This window comes from Lissotriton helveticus, chromosome 4_1 (assembly GCF_964261635.1).
Source record: "Lissotriton helveticus chromosome 4_1, aLisHel1.1, whole genome shotgun sequence".
NCBI lineage: Eukaryota > Metazoa > Chordata > Amphibia > Caudata > Salamandridae > Lissotriton > Lissotriton helveticus.
The window spans coordinates 1442110618-1442134794 of NC_136063.1; the positions used below are offsets into that span (position 1 = coordinate 1442110618).

Consider the following 24177-nt stretch of genomic DNA (forward strand, 5'->3'; position numbering starts at 1 on the left):
CGAATCATCCCAGGAAGATGCGGATTCACGTACTTAACCTTTAATGAAGGGGAGAAAGTACCAATTGCTTATAAATCACACTTGTACACACTAGCTGAAATGAAATTCACTTCTACAGAAAAAATTCTGACTGCAATTCAAACTGCAGTAGCAAAAGAGAGAGCCCTCGCACAAGGAAAACACGTAATGGTCGTTACTCCTGTTCCTGCCTCAGAAGCAGTGACAAAAGCGAGCCTTCCAAATGCAAATGCTTTACATCCGAGATGGATACAATGGGTTAACTCTCTTGCTGCAACTGTTAATGTTAGTGTTAATGTTAGTGGTATTTTTAAAGCGCACTGCTGCCCCAATGCTTCCTGGTGCTATGTAAGATGTCCTTCTGAGGCCTTCCTCCTCTAGGTGTAAAATAACCATGTTTTCAAGGCCTTCCTAAAGGCCAGCAGCTCTGTAATGCCTCTGATTGAGGGAGGGAATTCCACGCTTTAGCAGCGCCTACGAAAAAACTGACGTGGAATAAGTTTTTGACCCATATCTGAAAACACAAGAATTTCTACAATACGAAAAAGAATTTCTCTGCCCACTGAGATTCTGCCTCTAGAACAATACGAATGTATAATTTATACAGACGGATCAGCACAGCCCGCAATTGGGGGTAAACAAGCTTATAGTGCTGCGTGCGTGATTGTTAAAGGTCACTGGTGCGATGGTAAATTCTGACCTATGGTCACAAAAAACGCAATCTCTCGGAGATTGTACAGCTCAGCTACAAGCATTTAAGATGGCACTTGAAAAAACCGATCGCGAATCCCCCACACTCATAGTGTGCGATTCGTATTACTGCATTCAATCTTACAATGAATACTTGCAGAACTGGATTCAAAACAGTTTCAAAGACGCAAAAATTTGGCACAATTACTTTGAAAACAAGTAGTTCAATTACAGAAAGAACTACAAAAGACTCACGTGATCCATACACTGAGTCATCAACGTGATGGCGTTCAAGTTGCAGGGAATTCATTGGCGGACGAAGCCGCGAAGGCAGCTGTGCAAACGGCTTCCGTAGCTGCAATCACTCGTTCAAAAACAAAAATAGACAATGAAATAATGCAAGCTGTCACTGCTTCCAGCAAAGACAGCGGTAAAACATTACCGAAAGGCTTTCCACTCAAATACTTGTATATAACTGATGCAAATAATGTTCCGTTTGCTCGAATCCCTGGAGTGGGGGATAGAGTAATTCCAAACATGGAACATAGATTAGGACTAATTTTAGCATCACATGAAGTGCTTGCCTCTGCACATGCAGGTGTTCCGCCACAGTTTTGTTATCAAAACAAAGATACTGGTGGCCATGCATGAGGAAACTGACCAGAAACTATGTTTTGGAATGTGAAATCTGCCAGAAAATGAAAGTCTCAACAGTGAAACGCCCGGCGCCCCTGTTAATTTCAGATAAACCATTAGCTTGCGTTTACCTGTATCACTGCGGTCCCTTACAGAGGGATAGTAACTATAAATATATCATGGTCGCAGTGGATTCATGCTCAAGATTCATTTGGATGTGGCCTCAGCGCTTGGCTGACGCACAAACTTTAATAAAAGATTCGCGAGTCTTTATCGGCACATGCGCAGTCGGCACTCTACATTCTGATCAGGGTCCTGCTTTTTGCTCGAAGGCTTACAAGGAGGCATTGCCAATCTGGGCGTTGCACTGCGGTATTCTAGTCCATTCCATCCTGAGGGAAATTCTGTAGTGGAGAGAAAAAAACGGGACATAAAGCAACCTATAACAGCTAGGGTATTAGGTTCGGGTGACAGGTGGGTCAGACAACGTAGTCTTAATAATCTGCCAAGAAGTTCTCTGGGTGGAATCACTCCATATCAAATCCTTTTGGTACTAGAATGATTGTCCAGGACCTTGTTCGTCACATGTGTGCATGCACACCTATGCCATATGACAGGCAGACCTGCCCTTAGAGCAGGTATGCCTGCCACATGGCACCCGAGCCTCTTTTGGGGGTGCCAGAGGGTGTCAAAGTGACACCCCCTGCACCCTTGTGACAGTCGGTATTTTCCGATGCGGTAAATACCGACCGGTAAATGCCCAATCAATCCTATGGGCTTCAAAGCCCATAGGAATGAATGGGCATTAACTGGTCGGTATTTACCGCATCGGAAAATACCGACTGTTTCCGATTCGGTAAATGCACATCTGCATTTACCTACATCTCGGTACTTTTATTTTACCACTTCTTAAATACCGAGTCGGTATGATGCGGTATTTAAGAGGTGGTAAAATAAAATTTACCTACATCTGGCCCTTAGAGATGTCTGCAAAATTTACAAAACATGAATACTTAGAAGGTTCATCACATTATGAATAAATGTACTGTTATAATCACTATGGTCATCATTATTTGCACAAATCTGCAAAGCCTAGAAATGTTTATACTTTTAATCAAGGGGAACATTGTCCTACACCACCAAAGGGTAGCTCAAAAAACATTCTAGGAAAAATGTCCATACTTCTCAGGTTTTAATGTCTCAAATCCAGAAACATTTTACTTTAAAAATGTTAATAAGATAGGAACGAAAAGTATGTTGACTAATACTAAGCAAATTTATTCTGCAGCCTTTTATGCCCAGCTGTCCACATTAGGTTTTGACCTTTGGAAAGACAACATTGAAATAAAAACTGTCTGGGGCACAAAAGACTGGCAAGTACAGGGATTAGAAGCTTTCTTTCGAGCCTGCATCATCCCTGAACAAATAATGTTTTTAAACGACACTGTTCAACAGACATCCTGTCTTGCCTAGCTAAGATAAAAGATTTGAACAAACCGTCCATACCTACACCTATACCTGATAGTAAAAACACTACAGAAGGGGTGGTCGACGTAAATTTTTTTTACTTAAGAACAGATCTGATTGGAAAAAATGGTTAATCTGGCCCACAGACACAAACAACTGTCAAGATAGATTCCTAAATAGGACACAAAGGTTTACATTGACCAGGCCAGATCCAAAGGTCCTGAGACAACATCCAGGGATAGTAACAACATACAGTGTAGGAAAACTGTGCCTTGATTGGCTACAAAAATCCAATGTAACAGAGGTAAAACAATACTTATCATTACTTAAAGATGGCGTTGATTTAAGTGACTTCTTACAAGGTCCTGCGAAACGGCTTCATAAACGTTTTATATACGCTGGTATATGTGCCATTTATAATGAAGCTTGGAAAGCGACACAAGCAGAGACTGCAGAACTAATACGAGAAATTGATCGCATTAATTTAGAGAAATCTCTCTGTAGTTGACAATGGGTTAACGACTCTGTCATCCAGAATTTATTCTTTGGACAGCATAGTATCCTCTGCCATAAACATAATGGAACAAGACTTGCTCATGCTACAGCATGGGCAGTCACAATTGCGTTTTATAATGCTTTTAGGCTGGATGTTACAAAATCTTCGTTCTGGATATGTGCCATTGCGTCTAATCAACACCACGTCATTGTTTTCTGTATTTAACCTTACAGATAAACAAATCACTTTGGCACAAAGAGGAGCAGACTATACGGTGCTGAGCATTGAGAAACTGGAGAGATTACCATTAACTGTTTTGGAAAAACCAGCAACAGAATGGCTAATACATGGGACAATCACTCTGCCTGTCACAATTTTCCATTTTCAGTATGGTCTGAAACATATACCAGCTGGCGTACATGTAAGGTTGGGTAAAGAATACATCAAGTCAACCTCGGATTTACCATACACACACATGTGTTGGAGTGGGGAAAAATAAGTATTTCTTAGTGGTACGAATTGCAAAAGCGCACTAAGTGGTACACTTTTATGTCAGGGTATTAACTTATGATGGTTCTTCGACCAACTTATCCTGCCACCTGCAATGTTCTCCAGCTGCAGTGATAGATCCAATTTTTAGGCAGCTTTCTAATGGAAGCTATATTAAGTTGAATGATATGGTCACAGCTACTGTGGAATGTTGCCAGGAATAGCTTATCTCGTAACTCTGTCCGCCAGGGTCACTTGCTGTATGCAAGTCTTGTTTCCTAAAACCAAGACAGACGGAAATTCGCTGTTATGGCCTTCACTGAACATCTCTTCTATACAAATTGATACTTTAAGCAGAATGAAAGCCATTCTTTTACAAAAAACTGTGCCACTGACCTCGTCCCAAAAAACATATGAACTACAAGTTGCAAGGTCTTCTGCAGAGATACATGCCCTTTTATCGACAAACTGCCCTGTACATTTCGTAGAAATGTTAGGTCGTATCTTAAAAATGTTTGATACCAGTGGTATTGTACACGTATTTAAGACAGTTTTTTCGGGACTGTTAGCACCAATTGAAGCAGTCCTCGGCATATTTCCAAACATCATGCACTCTGTGTTCAGCGGCCTGCCTCTCATTTTGGGTCTTGTACCAGCAATACTATTTTTGTTTATTTTGCTCCTATATGGCAAGCCCAGTCACCAGTGACACCCAGATTACCTTATAAAACACTCTACTGGCAATGAAGTGTCGTGAGCGCATGATACAGATTCGTGGCTTGGCTCGTTTACGAGATCTGAATACCACGCGGTTCCTATCATTCCGACCAATCTGGCAAGATTGCATCTTACCTGTTCTACGATGCCTGCTATGTGGAGAAGAATGCGTGTTAGATATCTTTCTGAACTCCTATCAGTCCTGTCAACGGATGTTGATACTTTGCTTGGATCGGTAACGGCTCATGCATTGTGTTGTCCCCAGCGGCTACCAATCCTGATGACGGCATTCATTGAGATCTCACAGACGCAAACTGCTGACGGTGAGATACGTGGATCGACAGGCACACAGGTACCATCTCCATCGAACATTGCTAATGCGGCTGACAGCGACAGCGATTCTTCTCATTTTTGTGCAATCGACCTGCTTAACGAAGTAGTACAAATTTCACCTACTGTAGTAGACAAATTCTTTACCAGCTTAGAAGATTTGATGTTTTCTCCAAACAATGAGACTGACTGTTGAAGTTACCACACAGCATTATATGGGACTCTGGGCCAGATGTAGGTAATTCATATTTACCGACTCTTAAATACCGAATTTTACCGATTCGGTATTTAAGAGTTGGTAAATATGAAGGGGGGAGATGTAGGTATTACAGATACTGTAAATACCGAATCGTTAAGATTCGGTATTTACCGAATCTGTAAATACCGAATCGATATTGCCCATTGATTCCTATGGGCCTTGAAGCCCATAGGAATCAATGGGCAATACCGATTCTGTAATTACAGAATCGGTAAATACCGAATTTGGCAAGGGTGCAGGGGGTGTCACTTTGACACCCTCTGGCACCCCAAAAATAGGCATGTGCGCCATGTGGCACACAGACATGCCCTAAGGGCATGTCTGTCTGTCACATGGCTAGGTGTGCATGCACACATGTGCATGCACACCTGATTTCGGTATTTTAACACCCAATTGGATTGTGTGTTAAAATACCGAATTGGTAGGGCCTTTGGGACTCAGAAGAGTCCCACCTACATCTGGAAGGTACCGAATCGGTAAAAATACCGATTCGGTATTTTACAGATTCTGTAAATTTACCGATTCGGTAAATATACAGAATCTGTAAAGTCTGGCCCCCTACATCTCAAGATGCCAAATACCGGTCGGAAACGGCCGAATTCGGCCATTTCCGACCGGTATTTGCCACCTACATCTGGCCCTCTGTATTCGACCTTCACTTTTCAAAACAAACTTCTAACTTTGGAATTCTATTTTTTCATTAATTGACTTTTTTCCAAAATTGAATTTTTTTTTGGCACAAAGTACTCTGCTTAAAGTAGAACTATTCCTAGAGAACAAGAATTCTTTGAATACTTCCAAGGGACAATATTTGACCTTGTCCACAACCAAACAATTGATATATTCTGTCATGGAATGGTCTCGCCTTTTTCGTCTGTATTTAAGAGCCATTTCATAAATGTAATTTCATGATTCATTCGGATAGCATTTCCAATGTCATAATATATGCTTTGAACGAAAACATTGCTTTTAAAATGCATACAGCACAAATACCATTTTCGTGTACAGTCATTTTGGATGCTTTTCTTTGTATTTGGGTGGGGTTTTTACCACATCATGCTTTAGATATGTTTTATGTGCTTAGAATTTAGTAATGTCGAACATAATAAAGTGGAGTCGGTGTTGTATGGCGTGTTAGGATCCGAGCAAATTTTCCCCAGTTCATGCCCTTATATAGGTACAATTCACATTGCCCTAATATAGGCATAGAAATCATATCCATATTTAGACATAGCCCATGCAGTCCAAATACAGGCATGGCTACTTCCACCTGTACCAAAACGTCACAACGATTTCTTGGAAAATCGGCTTAAGCAGTCAGGGACCTCCCCTTGCTTGAATATTGATTTGTCCAAGAACTCATGGAGTTTACAAAGAACTACTATTCCCTTGGGGTTCTTTACTGACGTTATTATGCCAGACTTTATGTCAAACTAGGCACCTTCAAGGTATAAATATGCCTTCACTTGCTCTAGCAAGACACGGTGGTCCGGAGCAGTTCGACTATCTACTTGCCTGACGCAGCTCACTACAGCAAGTGACAAAGGAAGCCGACCCTTCAGCTGACGCACTGATCAAGAGGCTGCATTTCTCTCGGCGAGAATCCAGCTCCAGTGTTTTCAAGCTCCCCTTGCGGGGTATTGGGAAATCCCGAGACAGAGATACCAGACCTCCCTCATTCTAAACTAATGTATGGAGCTGATTAGACCCTAAGAGAAATCTTGGATACATTCTTAGCAAAGAAAACCAAACCTATGCTACACAAATACTTACTCCCTCCCACGTACTAGACTTAGGTTAGGTACATTGTGGTAGGCATATTTCAGATAGCACTAGTTATTTAGTCTGTGTATTTATGTATGTACTTTTATATGGCTTAGAAACCATACAATGCTTTTACAGTATCATTTTATGGTTCTATTCTCGCTGTACGAGTTATACTTTGCAGCCTGCATTACGATTGTATCAGTTCACTTTACTTGCACGAGTAAGAAGACTGTTAAATAAATCCTTTTATTGAAAACGCCCGTCTCTCTATTTCTCTGCACCTCTGTTGAAACGAAGCATGCACAATTAACTGAGTAAAATATTTAGCTATTGTTTCCACGACTCTGAAGATACGTTTATTCTTGGGGAAACAAAGTTGTTATGTTTATGCGGTTGTTAGAAACTAATCCCTTCTTGTGTAGTCACGAAAGTTTCTAGTGACCTCTGAGCTAGCTGGCACTCACTATTAAGTTTAGTATATTCAAAAGAGACGTAGTCGACCTCATTCTTACGTCTTAACTATAGGATTTATTATTCCAGTGCGCAGAGCCTTTTGGAAATATAGGAACTATACTACAATCACTCAGGCATGCTCACCCTATCCTTGTCACACAATACATCCATCAATATGACTTCCTCTGCATTGGTGAATACCAGATTCCTAACTCCATCTTCCATATCATCAACCTGGTGCACAACTTGAATCTCTGAACTCATTTCAGTGGGACCCCTGTAAACCCTCGCAAAATGCCCCCTTCTTTTGCACTTCCTGCAACTTGGGTTCTTTGCAAAGCAGTTTGTAACCTTAGACACAACCCCTTCATCATGATCCTCCTTCTGCATCTCTTTAACCCAACACACAGTATATTCCTCTCCCTCAATGATGGCAATAGCCTGTAGGCTAGGTTTCCTCCATAACAACTTCTCTTGTTCCTTAACATTATTTGTACAATGTACAAATTGTTCGCAAACCAATGAATCCGTCAACTCCGTCAACTCCCCAAACTCACACATTCTAAGTCCATTCCTTAAACACGCCACATATTTTGCTATGCATTCAGTTTTGCCTTGCTGGTGTGCAAAAACGTTGTGATTTTCCAACACCACATTTATCTGTGTTCCAAAATGAAGCTCTAACATTTTTCCGGAAATCTCATATACATCTCTGGGGACCACGTCAGCATACCCAACAGGAATCTCCTCGTAACTCTGGTAAATATTTCTGAGTTCTACACCCAGGTTGTGCAACAAACCCCCTTGTTTCCTTCCCCAATATCCACTTGGTAAGAGTCTAACAGTTTTTTTCCATCTTATACATGGCAACGTTGGCTCTTCAGTTTCACTAAGAAATTGTGGAGGTTGTTACATCATCCCTGTCGAAGATATGTTTTCCTTGACACCACAATAAACTAAAACAAGAATCTAACACAATAAGTTAATATAAAAAACTAAAACAATAACCGTGCAGGGTATATATGAAATAATCCTCATTCAACAGTGAGTCTCATTACTACTTACACACAGTAGCACAAACCAAGTGCCAGCGTTATCCTACTACAGCAAGGTTTAGAGGATGTGAAATGATGAGAAGAGAATCAAACGGAGGTAGATCACAGGTGTGTACATTGTCATACACACAGCAGTCTCCACATCTCACTGATTGCCACAGACACCTTATACTAATGTTAGATACATGTGTCTTGTAACTAGGTTCCTGCATCTGGTCCCTGATATAGAGGCACTAACTTTCTAAATTAATGTTCACTAATGTGGTGCTACATCAGTGGAAAGTAACTTTCCTCTGTATTATTCCAGATAGAGGCAAAGTACTTACTTTATTGGTTCTTTGTACTGTTTGAATTCTAAGAATTTACTGCATGTGGACTCTGAAATTATTGTGTTTCCGGGGGTGAGGCTTGCAAAACCAAAACGGTTGATGATGGAAAGACCAGAACTCCAGTAAACACATGCACCACTTCTCTCCATTCGAGTGTCAAGTGAGGTTGAATCCTTCAGGCTTGTTATGTAAGAATGAAGAAGGGGCAGTTGGTAGCACTGCAGATAAAGGAATACAGTAGATGAGGACAGCTCCATCTTATATTAAAGAGCTGTCCAACAGACCTGCTGAAATCTCCACTGCCTTCATAGCACCAGAAAGGAAACCAGTCATGTCTGCAAAGGCAGGTAGATAGTAGGAGCAGGAGTGCGAAACAGAAAATATGATCAATGAAAGCTAAAAGCATAGTTGAAATCCATTGTTTTCCATTCGGAGTCTGTAGTGATGCCATAGAAAACCAAAGCCCTCCTTTGTTGTCCAAGCCAGCGGATTCCTTCAGACCCAGGGCGAGACATTCTTTGATACCCATGATGCTCTTATGGGGGCATAGTAGATTTTGGGAGGCCAAGAAGTAGGATTCTGCCACCATCCAGATGCAGAAGTATGGGGTCTTGAACAGCAGTTCTGAAGTTAATTTATAGGAGATAATGTTGAACTTTCCTTCGTAGGAGTGGCTGGTACCAGGCCGATTTTTTCTTTTCTTGGCCATTACTTCCTTCAGGGTGAGGTTGTTGTCCGGAGTGAATCCAAGTGACTTGTTATTGAGTGAAAGTTGGAGTTTTAATACATCTAGGTTTCTGTCACTCTGCCAGGTTTGCATTAGTTGCTGCTTGTTTTCAATGGCTGGAAATAAAAGAAATTCAGTCTTGATGGGGTCTCCAACATCTGTCATGAATAAACTTCAAAAGTCTAAACAATCCTAAAATTAGAGGAAATGAAAGAGCAAAAACAAAAGATAATAGTAAGAGAGTTTTGGAAAAATATGTGTTTAAAAATGTGAGTCTTTTTACCTGGAACTTCTGTACCCTGATTAGGAAGGCTGAACATAAATGGAGGTTCAACAAGAAAGTCTACAGAGGGCTATTTGTATAATAGGCAAGTCTGAACTGGAATGGGTTTTGGAAAGGGAAGAAATCTAGGAGTGAAGAAGGGCAGTTAAATAAAGTGATTAACGTAGGACATGGAGGAGGTGTAACAGAAAAAACTGAACACATTTTTGTAGCAGTTTAAAGCAAACAGTGTGCCAAGAAAGTTGAATCAGAGGAAGCCACAAAGCAAAAAAAAAGACAACAAAAGCAGTTGTTAATGTGGGGATTAACGGATATTGAAAAAAGGTAGTGCAGGGAAACACTCACATCTATAAAGACTTGAAGAATAGAAATGGAAAATAGAGAGCTTTGAAGAGGTTGTGGGGGGCTCCCTCCCCGAATGTACAGGCCCAGCAAAAATATAAAGGAAATGGCTTTTGAAAGTCTTTGAAAATAATTCAGTAGAACCAGTGCATCAACTTGAATTCATAAATATGGTGATCATGAAATTTGTCACGATCAGTTAATTAACACCCAACCTCCAGAAATCTCTACATTCAAAGTAAGTGAAATAAAGCTTTGCCACTAAAAATCAAAGTTTTGTAAAAGTTACAAAATAGTACAGTAATATTAGAGGCCGATGATTGACAAGCCCGTTTTAGCACTAGCTACGCTGCTGCATGTTGCACAATCTGCAGTTTTTTTAATACTTGTTTATTAGTTCCTGCAAATAGGCTGTTGCATTAGTCTAATATGGATAGTATAAGAGCTACCGCCATTGTCTTCCTTGCAGAATAGGGAACATAGTCTAAGAGCTTTCTAAGAGTTTTAATAAGGGAAAAGCACATCCCGCACCTGCGTGAGCTTGAGGCTGAAATGAAAGGGAGGTATAACATTTTACCCACATGTTCTTAGCCACTTCCACTGTGTTGGGGGGGGGCAGAGCGTCAGCTGACTACCACTGGATTGGCTTTAAGGGATTGTCCTTCCCTATTAGCAAGATCTCAGTTTTATCAGTGTTGCTTTTAAGATAATTGCCCTTCACCCAACTAATAACCTCTGTGAGGCATAACTTAAAGTTAACCTCTGCTTTCTTATCTTCTTTATCTAAGAATAGGTTTAGTTGTGTGTCACCCACGTAAAATGTAGTTGTGATGTTAAAAGAAGATATTAATGAGATAAGCAGGCTATGTAAACATTGAACAAAAGAGGGCTAAGGGATGAGCCTGTCAGATGCCTGAAGTGATGGAACGTTCAGTTGAAAGAACTGGTCCTAGGGTTACTGCTCTTCTACAATAAGTGAGAGGATTTTATCCAGACCAACACGGTGCCAGTTATGTTGAATAAGAGTGGATCGTTCTGGCATTACTAGGGTCTATAGATTCCTTTTTTAAATCTGGTTAAAGATAGATGGACTCTCTGTATACCCCTATGGGACACAACACCATGTTAATGTTTTCTTCTGGAAGACAAATAAAAATAAAAATTGACTCTCTTCATGAAATGGCACTGAGAAGAAAGCCTGACACAGGTCAATTACGGTAAACCATTCTACAGTACATGGAGTTTGAAACAGCATGGTGGCTGGATTTGGTACCACAGGACAACAGAGCACTACAATTTAATTTATTTTCCTTAAATCCTGAACTATCCTATGTTTACCTTTGTGCTTCCGCAAACCCATGATTGGAGAGTTACATGGACTTCCAATCCGTTCTTTCAGGATCCCTTTCTGTAACATTTCATCTATCACTGGTTGTATTTCTGGTATAGTTTCATAGGGTCAAATGGTATGGTGGTGTTCTAGGGTAAACAGCATTTGATTTCAGCATATTTCAGACTGGTTCTACACCTTTAATTAGTCTGAAGTCTTTCCCTGTAAAATCCAAACTTCGGCATTCACTGTTTTTCTCAGATCTTCAGGTAATTCATCAACTGTTAACCAAAGAAATAGCCTTGGTTTGCTGTCTGATCAATTTAAAATCCACATCCTCATCATGTGTTTGGAATGATAATTTATACGGTTTACAGTAAATTGTGCAATTTAACTTGCAAGACACATCTCTCTAACAGGCTCACAGGACTTGAATTATAAACAACAAATTGGTGCTTCTCTTCAAAGGATCCTATTTTTACTGGTACCATTTCAGAAACTGGATTTCAAATATGTCTATTAGTTGCACCTTCAACTTGGAGTGTTTTCCCAGAGAGAGGTAAGTCTGGGACTTCCACTGTTCTAACAGTGGACCGTGTAGCACCTGTATCTATAGAAATCTTATGGGGTGGCTGTAAACCTCTGCATTTACATATGGCCACTCTCGTCTACCTCTAGGACTGCGCCCAGTACTCAATCTTCTTCCTCTCCCAGGAACCATTATTGAGAATTCTCTGAACCAGAACCATCAGTCTCGAATAACAGGAATTGTTGCAAGGTTTTCTGGTTTAGGTTCTGGAATTGTGGCATGCCAATCTGAAATTGATCTGTATTCATTTTTGGCATCGGATTTAAATTAATTCTAGGATTCCCCATCTGTGCAGGTGTAATTGGCATTATTGAGACCTGTAAAACCAAAGGGGATAATGGACGGAGTGCTTGCTGAACATTGCAAGCACTCACCCCCAGTCAACTGATCTGGGTTTAATCCATCACCATTCTTTAGCTCACTCCGCCACCCCAGTTCAGACATGGCCATATGCAAATCAGTCTAACCCTGTGCCTCATGGGAACAGTCCAGCCCGAACTGCCAAGCCATGTCTTCCCTGGACCGGAAACAAGCATCCTGGGACCAGTTTCTGGCTAATCAGCCGTCATCAGCCAGGCTAGCTTGAATCCAGTGGCAAAGTGAGCAAGGGACCCACGTCTGGGCATACCCTGCCGACTTAGGGCAAACAAAGCAAAACCAAAGGGGATGATTATTGAGACCTGTACCTGTACTGACATTTGCATTCTCTGACCGGGCACACTTTATATTTGCATACCTTGTGGTATTTGCATATTTCATCCAGGATTTTCAGGATTATTTCAACATTCCCACTACCAGTGCCTAAATTATGACAGATATGACAAGCGGTCATCTTTTTTGGTATAGAGTCAAAATATCGAATTTTTAATATCGACTAGACATAATATCGAGTACAAAATATAGAATGGACATAATATCGACTAGACATAATATAGACTACCAAAATATCCACTAGAAAATGTTAATATCGAATAGAATGTACATAATATCGAATCAAAAATATAGAATGAACATAATATAGACTAGACATAATATAGACAACAAAAATATCGAATTTAAGGTAAGTTAATATTAATTTTTATTTTTTGTGTAATATAATTCTGTAGCGGGTTGTGGGTTTGTAGGGGAATAGGGTGGGAAGTAATTTAATTATAATTAATTAAATATGTTATTTTATTTATTGTTATTTATTTTGAATTAATTGTTAATACATTATGAATTGGTAAATAATTAAAATATAATTGGTAATTAATTGTAATTGATTAATTGATCAATATGTTAATTTTAGTAATTTATTTTCTGTAGCAGGTTCTGGGTTTATAGGGGAATAGGGTGGGAAGTAATTTAATTATAATTAATTAAATATGTTATTTTATTTATTGGTATTTATTTAGAATTAATTGTTAAATATTTAGTAATTGGTAATTAATTAAAATATAATTGGTATTAATTTTAATTGATTAATTGATAAATATGTTAATTTTAGTAATTTATTTTTTGTAGGGGGTTGTGAGTTTATAGGGGAATAGGGTGGGAAGTAATTTATTTATAATTAATTAAATATGTTATTTTATTTATTGGTATTTATTTAGAATTAATTGTTAAATAATTATTAATTGCTAATTAATTATAATATAATTGGTAAATAATTGAAATTGAATAATTGATAAATATGTTAATTTTAGTAATTTATTTTCTGTAGCGGGTTGTGGGTGTATAGGGGAAAAGGGTGGGAAGTAATTTAATTATAATTAATTAAATATGTTATTTTATTTATTGTTATTTATTTAGAATTAATTGTTAATTAATTAATAATTGGTAATTAATTAAAAAATAATTTGCAATTTATTGTAATTGATTAATTGATAAATATGTTACTTTTATTACATTATTTTCTGTAGTGGGTTGTGTGTTGATAGGGGAATAGCTTGGGAAGTAATTTAATTGTAAGTAATTATATATTTTTTATTTTGTTCTGTCTAATTTTCATTTATTTTTATATTGTAAATTAATTGATTAGTAATTGGTAAATAATTAGTATTAGTAGGTAATTTTTATTAATAGTTAATTTTTAAATGTAATTTTATTTGATTAATTAATATATTTGATAAAATTTTAAAATATTTTAATTATTTTGTAATTGGTATTAATATTTATGTTATTTATATTTATATATGAAGTATTTACTTTCCCTACTATTGCACTCACTGGAGTGTGAATAGTAATTTTTACCCCTACGCTATCCAACGCTTTCCCTACTGTTGCACTCACTGGAGTGGGAATAGTAATTTTTACCCCAACGCTATCCAACGTTTTCCCTACTGTTGCACTCTCTGGAGTTGGAATAGTAATGTTTACCCCTACGCTATCCAACGCTTTCCCTACTGTTGCACTCTCTGGAGTAGGAATAGTAATTTTTACCCCTGCGCTATCCAACGCTCTCCCTACTGTTGACTCACTGGAGTGGGAATAGTAATTTTTACCCCTACGCTATCCAACGCTTTCCCTACTGTTGCACTCTCTGGAGTTGGAATAGTCATTTTTATCCCTACGCTATCCAACGCTTTCCCTACTGTTGCACTCACTGGAGTGAGAATAGTAATTTTTACTCCTACGCTATCCAACACTTTCCCTACTGTTGCACTCACTGGAGTGGGAATAATAATTTTTACCCCCACGCTATCCAACGCTTTCCCTGCTGATGCGCTCTCTGGAGTTGGAATAGTCATTTTTACCCCTACGCTATCCAACCCTTTCCCTACTGTTGCACTCACTGGAGTGGGAATAGTAATTTTTACTCCTACGCTATCCAACGCTTTCCCCACTGTTGCACTCTCTGGAGTGGGAATAGTTATTTTTACCCCTACGCTTTCCAATGCTTTCCCTATTGTTGCGCTCTCTGGAGTGGGAATAGTAATTTTTACCCCTACGCTATCTTATGCTTTCCCTACTGTTGTTCTCTCCGGAGTGGTAATAGTAATTTTTACCCTCTCACTATCCAACGCTTGCCATACTGTTGCATTCACTGGAGTGGGACTAGTAATTTTTACCCCTACGCTATCCAACGCTTTCCCTACTGTTGCGCTCACTGGAGTGGGAATAGTCATTTTTAACCTTACGCTATCCAAAGCTTTCCCTACTGTTGTGCTCTCTGGAGTGGGAATACTAATTTTTATCCCTACGCTATCCAACGCTTTCCCTACTGTTGCACTCTCTGGAGTGTGAATAGTAAATGTAACCCTCTCGCTATCCTATGGAAAAAAATATTGTATATGTTTTGTTGATAATATGTATATATATATATATATATATATATATGTTTTAAAATTATTTTTTTATTTTTTTAAAGTTACATTAATTATTTATTCATTTTAAGTTTATTTAAGTATTTTAAGTAAGTTAAAATTAATTATATTTATTATTATATTACTTTAAAATTACTTTTAAGATATTTAAAAAAATCGATATTTTGACTGTGTATATTTTTTCCTATCGATATTTTGGAGTCGATATTTTTGTACTTACCTGTTTGTAGATAGGAAGTCGATATTCTGGCATTCTATATTTTTACCTCGATATTTTTGCAAGTCGATATTTTGACTGTCGATATTCTGTCAGTGATCCATCTTTTTCATAGCGCCAAAAACTGATCCAGATCCTGTAACCTCAGGAACACCTCTACTTCTTCCCTGTGACATGGGCATTCCTCCTTGACTTCCTTGAAACCCTGATTGCGGCATCACAACTCCCTGCATATTTCCTTGGTTCCCTACAAAAGAAGGGTTCTGAAAACCTTTCTGAGCCAGGTTCATCTGAGCCAACATTATTTTTTCTTTTATCCTTTTTTGCTACATGTCTAACTCATTGCTACAATATTCAGCATATCTCAGGATTTCGTCGAGTGATTTATACTGCCAGCAGATCACGCTTCGGGTTGTGTGCAACTAGATCTCTGGCTTCAGCCTTAGTACAAACTGGGGCACAAAATCCCCATATCCTATTCCTTAGGATATTCATGTCCACTATGCTGCTGGAATACCTGCAACAATCTCTCATAACATTCATGTACAGTCTCTTTTGGCTCCTGGGTAAATTACTTTTGAGCCAAACCAGATCTTTCAGAGGCACTCTGCCCATTAAAAAGGTAATAACTGTTTCATACTTCTCCATCACCATAGGACACTGCGCATTTTTCCCACCCACTCTCACTGGTTCCTCTCTAGGTCACTGCGCTGCACTTTTACACTCTGCCCATAAATCGGCAGGCACAACAATGACAAAAAACGTATTAAAGATCGTCCACAGTCCCATTGAAATCTTAATGAATCTTTCCACTTGTGCATACCACAGCACCGGCTTGTCCCTCAATTTGGGAACATTGTTTGTATATGCAGCCGAATCACCACAACTCCAAGGAAAATGGACATATGTTCCTCCTGCTATTTCTCTAAGTGGGTAAGCTGACACTTCTACCCCACTTTTTTCAACTTGCTTCCCTGCAATAGCTGCTTCCCCCTTTTTCTTCTCATGTTTCTTGGCTCTTTTGACTTTCAATTTTTAAATTCACCCCACCTGCGAATGCACTTAAAAAATTCTATAATATGCAATCACAGTCCTGTAATCCTCATATTCTAAAATGTCGGATCATCTAATTAGACCCTTATGCTTCTGTGTAGATTCACGTTTCTGAGCAAGTTCAGTGAATTTTTCATGAGGTAAAACAGTTCTCCTCGTAACTTCCTTGCACAGGTACATACATTCTTTCCTTTGATGCTAATCTAAGTGTTTGAACTCTAGGCACCTCCTTATTTTTCTTCCAATTCAACTTTCAGTTGTGAGTTATTTATAGGCTTTTCTTTTTAATCTCTGATTTCTCAGGTGTCCCCACATTTTCTGCCTTCATAGATCTTGCTGTTTCCTCAAACCAAGCTGGTATATATCCTTCATCAGTCGCAACTATTTCTTCTGATGATATTGGGGCTGTAAGTACTGGCAACCCTCCATCTATAAGGGCTTGCAAGGTTAATGGTGGCTTCCAGGCAACTATCTGTGAGTTCTCTATTTGAGTGTCAGGTCTTGTTTCTATAAGTGGAGGAGCCCTGTCTACCACCCAAGTTACAGATAGAGTACTAATAACAGGTACTGGTGCTACTCGGGGGAACTTTGGCTGTAGAAGTCACTGTTGGAACAGCAACTTGTGGTTGAGCTACTACCGGAGAGGCGATTTGCAATATCTGCAGGGGTCGTTCAACTTGGGATGCACTCGGCTGTACTGGAATGGTTGGCATAATAGAACTAGTATGGGTGCCTGAACCATTCTGCTGTGCTGGGGTCATGTGTGGTGAAGGTCTCAAAGTCCACATCTGTTCCAGGATTTCTTCTCCTGATTCAGTATCTGACTCACTCTCTTCCTTCATACTAGAATTTCTGCTGTGTCCCCTCTTAGCAGTCTCTGAAGTAAGAACTGGATGTAATTTAGTCCCTTCTATGATATCTTTTCTCTGTCTACCCTGTTCATCCCATTGGGCATTTGCATAATTCTTCGCTGCACTACTAGTTCTCTGGTATTATTCCCTCTCCTTTTCCCGAGCCATGCATTACATGCTTTGTACTGAAAGGATCTAGGTGGTGGCTTCATCTCATGCCCTTTCCTCTTTGAATGATCAAAGATTCTGGTGTTAAATATCCCATATCTAGGAAAACTCAAACCACCCTCCTTCTCAGTAATCCTTCTCCATTGGAGAAGCCAAGCCCATGTATTTAAACCATGTTCGGTAGTTATAATGTATGCAGACGTACCCTCAGGAGGCGCCTCTTCACCTTTGCATACTGTAATAGTAAAATTTCCTCTCACCAAACTTTTAAGCTCTTCAAAACATTTCATGATGACAATTTAAACCTCAAACAAGACAAGTTTTCAAATATTATGATTTTGTTTCCCTATACGTTAATTGTCTGCTAACCCAATAGTGGGGCCGATTAGGATGGCGGACGTATGCATGACCGCTGGGCTGGAGGCGGCGGAAAATGCACCTCATCGTCCGCCAGCAGCAGGCCTTCCGTTTGCCATATTAGGAAGGGGAATTGGGCACATTTACCATCCGCCGCGTAAAAACGTGAACCGCCGCAGGAACACACCAGACACCACAGCGGACGGAGCCAATCCAGGCTCACCGCCGTGCGGAATGACGTCCTGACCGTCCGCAATATTACGATGTCGCAAACAAACCAGAACACCGCAGCGGAAACACCTCCATCTCATAGACGGCGGAAGCACCACACCGGAGAGGGAAAGCATTGCTACGAGACCCACCGCACAGACCTGAGCACCATGGACCCAGCCCTACACGCCTTCCCGGCCCTGCTCCTACTTCACTACCAGCAAGTCATGCACCGTTGTGGACGCCGCCGCAGGTACGCAAGCATGCAATACACACATACAACGCCACCGCATGCATGAACACTGATACCTGTCCACACCAGACACCCTGGTGGGGACAGGAACACACACAAGTGCACCCACACCAGTCCCACCTCAGCACAATTACCCCCTGCATCAGGCATACGCCGCCCATGCAACACCACAGCCAGTCCACGGACGGACTCCGCTGCACTGTTGGCGGTTGGGCCTGTTACCGCGGCCACTCCGTCCACGGCGGGCGGTTTTTCTAGGGTTCTGTCCGCGGTCGGCGGTCTTTGGAGACATCCGTCTGCCGCGGTCAGGTTTTGCTGGAGGGGAATCCTAATAGCACCGCTGGTTTCCCCAGGGTGCGGTCGGACGGTCATTACCCGCGAGACTTGCGGTCCAGATGCTTTCCGTCCGCCATCCTAATCGGCCCCTAAGTTCCACCTATTATTTCCACAGTCTTTTGATAACAAATTCAAATTTAAGATTCGCTTTTGGTGCTCCAATCCCAGCGTGACACGACTACATTATCAACCAATCATAGCGCAAAAGCACACCAACTGACCAATCTCAACGCGAAACACTATAAAGCACAACCTCACTCCTCGCAGCGCTCACCCTCCTTTACAATTTTCTCCGTACCTACACAATTAGTCTCAACGAGCCTGAGATCACATATGATCAATACAGTTGCCCCATTTGCGCCATTCGGTTCAACTAACACTGATCAACATTAATCAACCACAACAAATTAATAACCCTATGTTACTGGTGTAGTGGATGGTACCTCACACACCAAACCTCAAAATCTCTGCAAATAAGTATTCATTTATTATTTTATCTCAGGACTTTTCACCTATAATGAGTATGAAATCTTCGAACACCTTTTTCAACCAATTGTCAGACAATTTCCCTCACCCTCCCATTCTAATCGAGCGTCATCCAAACCAGAGAAAGTACACAATCACAGCCACAACACATTTACCCTATTAATACTCACACCTTTAAACCGCATTCACCTTCGATTACCTTTTTGATGGATCTACAAGTTCTGGACATTGAATTCAGGAGTCGGGAACTTTTATAATAATCATCTGGGTACTATTTTATAGCTCCATTCAGGGTGTATAACCATCCTCTGCTACCAAATTTGTGAGCGCAAAAATCCTTAAAAATGTACACAATTGATGTCACCTTAAAACTTACTTAGAGAACCTGGAAGTTCTGCACTTTTCTAGGTCAATGAATCTTTGCCACCATTTTAGAATAGAGCTTAACACTACAATTACATTAATAATTGCAGTTGACGTTCTGTCAATAAAGAGAGGGTTGGTGAAGTTTTAAAAGTTCATTTTCTCTGTTCAGGTGATTAGTCAGTATGTTTTTGTTCTTTTTATTCAAATCAGTGGCAAATCGATTACAGAAATTATAAGAAATAAGATTGGTTAGAACAAGCACAGAGAAATATCAATAACGTGTACCATTCAGAGTATAGTCCCTAAACGAAAGGACCTATTCTAACCCATAAAGAGTTCCTTCTGGAAATGAGCAAGTTAGGGCAAAGTTAGATAACTAAGGGAAAGATCAAACTCCCCATGAAGGGTAGTTCTGGAGACTCGGGTGAGTTCTCCAGACAATTCCAGTAGCAACCGTCTATGCAGGTGAGAAGGAAAGAATCACAGCTGTAGCTATGATTGTATAATTCAGAAAATCTCCTCACAAAGTTTAAGGAAAATAAAGAAGTCACTGTGAGCAGTAGCTTATGGCAAGTCGGCTAGCACAGCAAAGTGCCATGGGGCAATGGAGTGTAGGGATGCATTGATGCCTTGAGATGAGTAGAGTAGAGTGTCTCTCTAGTTAGGAACACGTACTATAGAAGGCAGCTAAACATGTTGCAAAGATCAGATGAATGTGTCATCGGCGTCCATTGGTGAGAGATCCTACAATAATCCATCGCCTTAATCCAAGATTCCCACAGTAAACGTTCATGTAAGCATGAAGTCAGTTAGATATGGGTACAATGTTGAACAAAAAGTTACATCTATGAAGGTTCTCATAAGAACCTTTTCTAAGCCTTCCCTGTTAGATGTCTGGTGTTCCATCGCAGAGCAATGAGCTACTTTAGTAAATGAAACATTAAAATTCTGATATGTCTTGGCTAGATCACAAAATGTAAACAGCAACGAGCATTTTGGTTTCATTAATACACTTGTTCATTATGTATATGGGCAAGAAAACAATCTAAATACAGTGAAATCATATGGTGTGAGTAAAGAAGGAATCCATTTATCAGGAAACAGCACTTTCAGAAAACGTCAGTTAAATCACTATTTTATGGAAAAGGTATTTATTTTCTTAAAGGGATAGAGCAGAATAAACTAATAGTTCGGCCTAGTAAGTGGAGAACGATCAAAATTAATGCTTTCTGCAGAAAATAAACAACATTTCTCCAATTTCACGTTAGGTAAAGGTGCATTTTCTAATGTTTAACTTATTATGCATTTTTCATGTTAAGATTTTGCGTATTTCTATATTACTGTGTGGTTACATTTTCGTAAACATTTTCAGCTTTCTAAATCTCCTCTGCACATTAGGTTTAGAAAAGTGGAAAGGCAGCAGTTTTTTTGACCTACCTAGCAAAAATATACTGGGATCAGAGCAATTGGCGACCTCCAAGGTCCTGTTCAACAACTAAGCCGTTCCGTGCTTCCTAGAAGTATCAATTGTACTAGAGAGGGTTGTTCTAAAAGCTTACCTGTAGTGGGACAACAGAAAGACTTGCCTCGGGCTGGTGACCAACTCATGCACATAAAAATGGATTGCCTGCATTTCTGTGCTCTATTCAGATACGCTGTGTAGAGTCTACATAGAGCTTTAAGTCGTACAAAGTGCTTTCACTCACCCAAAGTTCATTCACTTTAATTCAGCACAAATTACATATAGATTTCAGCAGTTACACCTCAAATCAATGTCTTTTAGATATTATCTCACATCATCCACTAATGTTTGTAAATAGTTTGGAAGTCATAATTTGCTTCCTAATGTGCATATTTCAACTTTTTTGTCAACAAATCTATTTTAGTGTTCGTCCCGTGTCTGTGGTAGCAGCCACAATGCTTGTTTTCTATCATATCCCGTGCCTTTTTCCCTAGTTCTGTTAAAAGAGCAGTTATTCAGCATAAAAAGAAACTCAGGAAGGTTTACTCCATATATATAGTAAAAGAATAATGTGCCAACAGCACCAAGACAGATATTCTGACTAGGAGGTGCGAAATTCACACCATTTTATTTTGTGTAATTGCGTACAATTTCAGACAAATTATGCAAAATTACTCAAGATGCAAACCACATTTAGCAATATATTTTTGTGTGACATGCATCCTGGCACTCCTTTTGGATTATAAAAATATAGTGTGAAAAACACAAGTGCAACAAACATCAGACAATCAAGTTCTGTTCAATCGCATTGTACACATGCACATGATAGGATTTTTATCTGAACAGCTTATTACCTATAATGGCATGATGGTGTAATTTTGGGAATTTCACATAACACACAACGGAAATGCCTGAAATGATGAAAATTTCACTCGGAACTAGTTTTAGTTAGAGTTCATGGCTATAAAATTATGCAATGAGCCATAATGGTCTATTTCGGGAATTTGATACATTACAAGTGAAATGCAAAATGTCAGGAATTATGGAAGATTATGCTGATGTAACAAAAATGTCACCCATTGCTAGTTGAGTGGAAGAGGTGTGGCGCCGCGGCCAGGGCGACTGACGCTGGAATCTGGGGATCACGGTTCGATCCCCGGCTCTGGCGGCAGGTTAGCCCAGCACCATGTGACTCTGGGCAATAGCTTGCTCAATCTTCCCGACGGCCCCCAGCGCCTAGAGACCCTAACAGGTGATTGTGCGCTTTACAAATGTGGATTATTATTATTAGTTCTAATTAGAGTACATAGTTATGTCTAATCATATTGGGGTGTTGACTTATTAACAAAGCAACTTAATGCGTATTGATAATGCTTTTTGCATGATCACAGTGAAACTATAGTTCATAATATTCCAGGGTTGTGAACAAAATGGGCTACAGGTACACCAGTAAGTTTGCAGTAACACAATAGTACTTACTAAACAACGCCACATTCAGCTGAAAAAGCAGAGGTCGTAGTGCTCAGTTGGTAATTTTTTGTTGAAAGTTCTTTTGCCCTAATGTTAGTTTTAATGATATGTTCTTATCTGTCTATATATTTTCAACAAAGAGGGACCTGATTCACAAAGATAGACTTACACTTTTGTGTTGGTTTTATTTAATTTTTTTGGGTATTCACAAACTACGCGGGAATAGTAAGTTTACGACTGTGGAGACTGCAGTTGGGGCGGAAAGCTCTGCACATAAAAATATAGGACAGGCCTAATCTTTTTATGTGCTGAGTTCTCTGCCCCAGCTGTGGAGTATCTGCAGTCATAAACTTACTAATAACTTATAGTTTGTGAATTCCCCAAAAAGTTAACCTACACAAAAGTGTAAGTTTACCTTTGTGGATCCGGCCTTCCATGTCCACACCAGGAGTCAGAATGATAAAACTTTCATAGCTCTTGCCATTTTTATTCTGTTCTGCTCTTTATTCTTGAATTCATACTTAAGCTATATGGAAAAACATGTGTCTTTTGCAGGTATGAGGACAGTGACCAGGAACCAGCATTGTTGTTGATAGTCGATGAGGATGAGGACAAGGAGTTGACACAACCTCCTGAACAGGGCTGCCTGCTGGAACACAGTAGTGCCAGCAGTAGCAAGCGTAGGGTTACAGAGGAAGACCCAATCAAAGACGATACCAAAAAGAGTAGGGTTGACACAGAACCGACTAAAGCAGAATCCAGCACAGAAAAGGTTACAGAACCAAACAAGACTGTAAATATTCCAGCACAAGAGCCCCAAGAAGCAGATTCTACTGAAGACCATCAAGAGGACCTCCCCACAGAAGATACAGATGCAGGGTTCTTAATTGGTAAGACAAATATTGCATCAATCTAATTTTTACAGATTGAGTCAATAATTAATATAGCACCAGATGTCATATTCTAACATGTTGTGCTGTGGCCTCCAAGTGTGAAAGCAATGGAAGAAGCCTGGCCTGTTTGCTTACGCCCATTATGCTAGCACTAATTTAGACTAATTGCTGCGTGAATACTGACAATTTATTTTGTGAAAGTAATGGAGGAAGCCTGGCATTTTTGCTTAGGCCGATTATGCTAACAATAATTTAGACTAATTACTTATTGAATACGGACAATGGACCAGGGGCCTCTGCTCTCCTGTCAAAAATCTGAGTGCCATATTTAGAGATCTGTGCGTAGAAGGTGGAATTTGCTGTGACTTCAGAAGGCACTAATCTACTGCCAAGAGGGCACTATGTTTGATGCACCTGCTCTGGCAATTTATTTTGTTTACTGAAAACAAACTCCCCAACCAGGAGCTGGTATTCAGAGAACAAACATTTTTGGGCCCAGTGCATTAAAACACTGGAAAATCCTACGTTTTCTCGCCAGTATTTGTGTAAAATGAGTTCCGATGTAAGAATAATTCCACTCTTGCAAAGGTTTTTCAATCAGATTTGCTTGGTACGCCACTCATTCAGCAGTGTTAGCAAATCAGCCACAGCTATAATTTACCAGTTGATTCAAATCTTTACTCTATGTTGCAGGCATTATCATTTCTTTATATTTCCTCTCCTTATGTAGAATCTTGTATCAAACAAACCCATATCTCCTTGTACTTCAAACC

At 39.7% G+C, this 24177-nt stretch overlaps 1 protein-coding gene across 3 annotated transcripts in view; it reads left to right on the forward strand.

The window, feature by feature from the left end:
- The window catches only part of MYLK4 (myosin light chain kinase family member 4), a 405617-nt gene that overhangs the window by 151022 nt on the left and 230418 nt on the right, over nt 1-24177 (forward strand). For all 3 annotated transcript variants that reach the window (XM_078688020.1, XM_078688022.1, XM_078688021.1), the window contains exon 4: nt 23067-23401. In XM_078688020.1, the coding sequence (XP_078544146.1) occupies nt 23067-23401 (335 nt within the window). The remainder of the gene's footprint in view (nt 1-23066; nt 23402-24177) is intronic.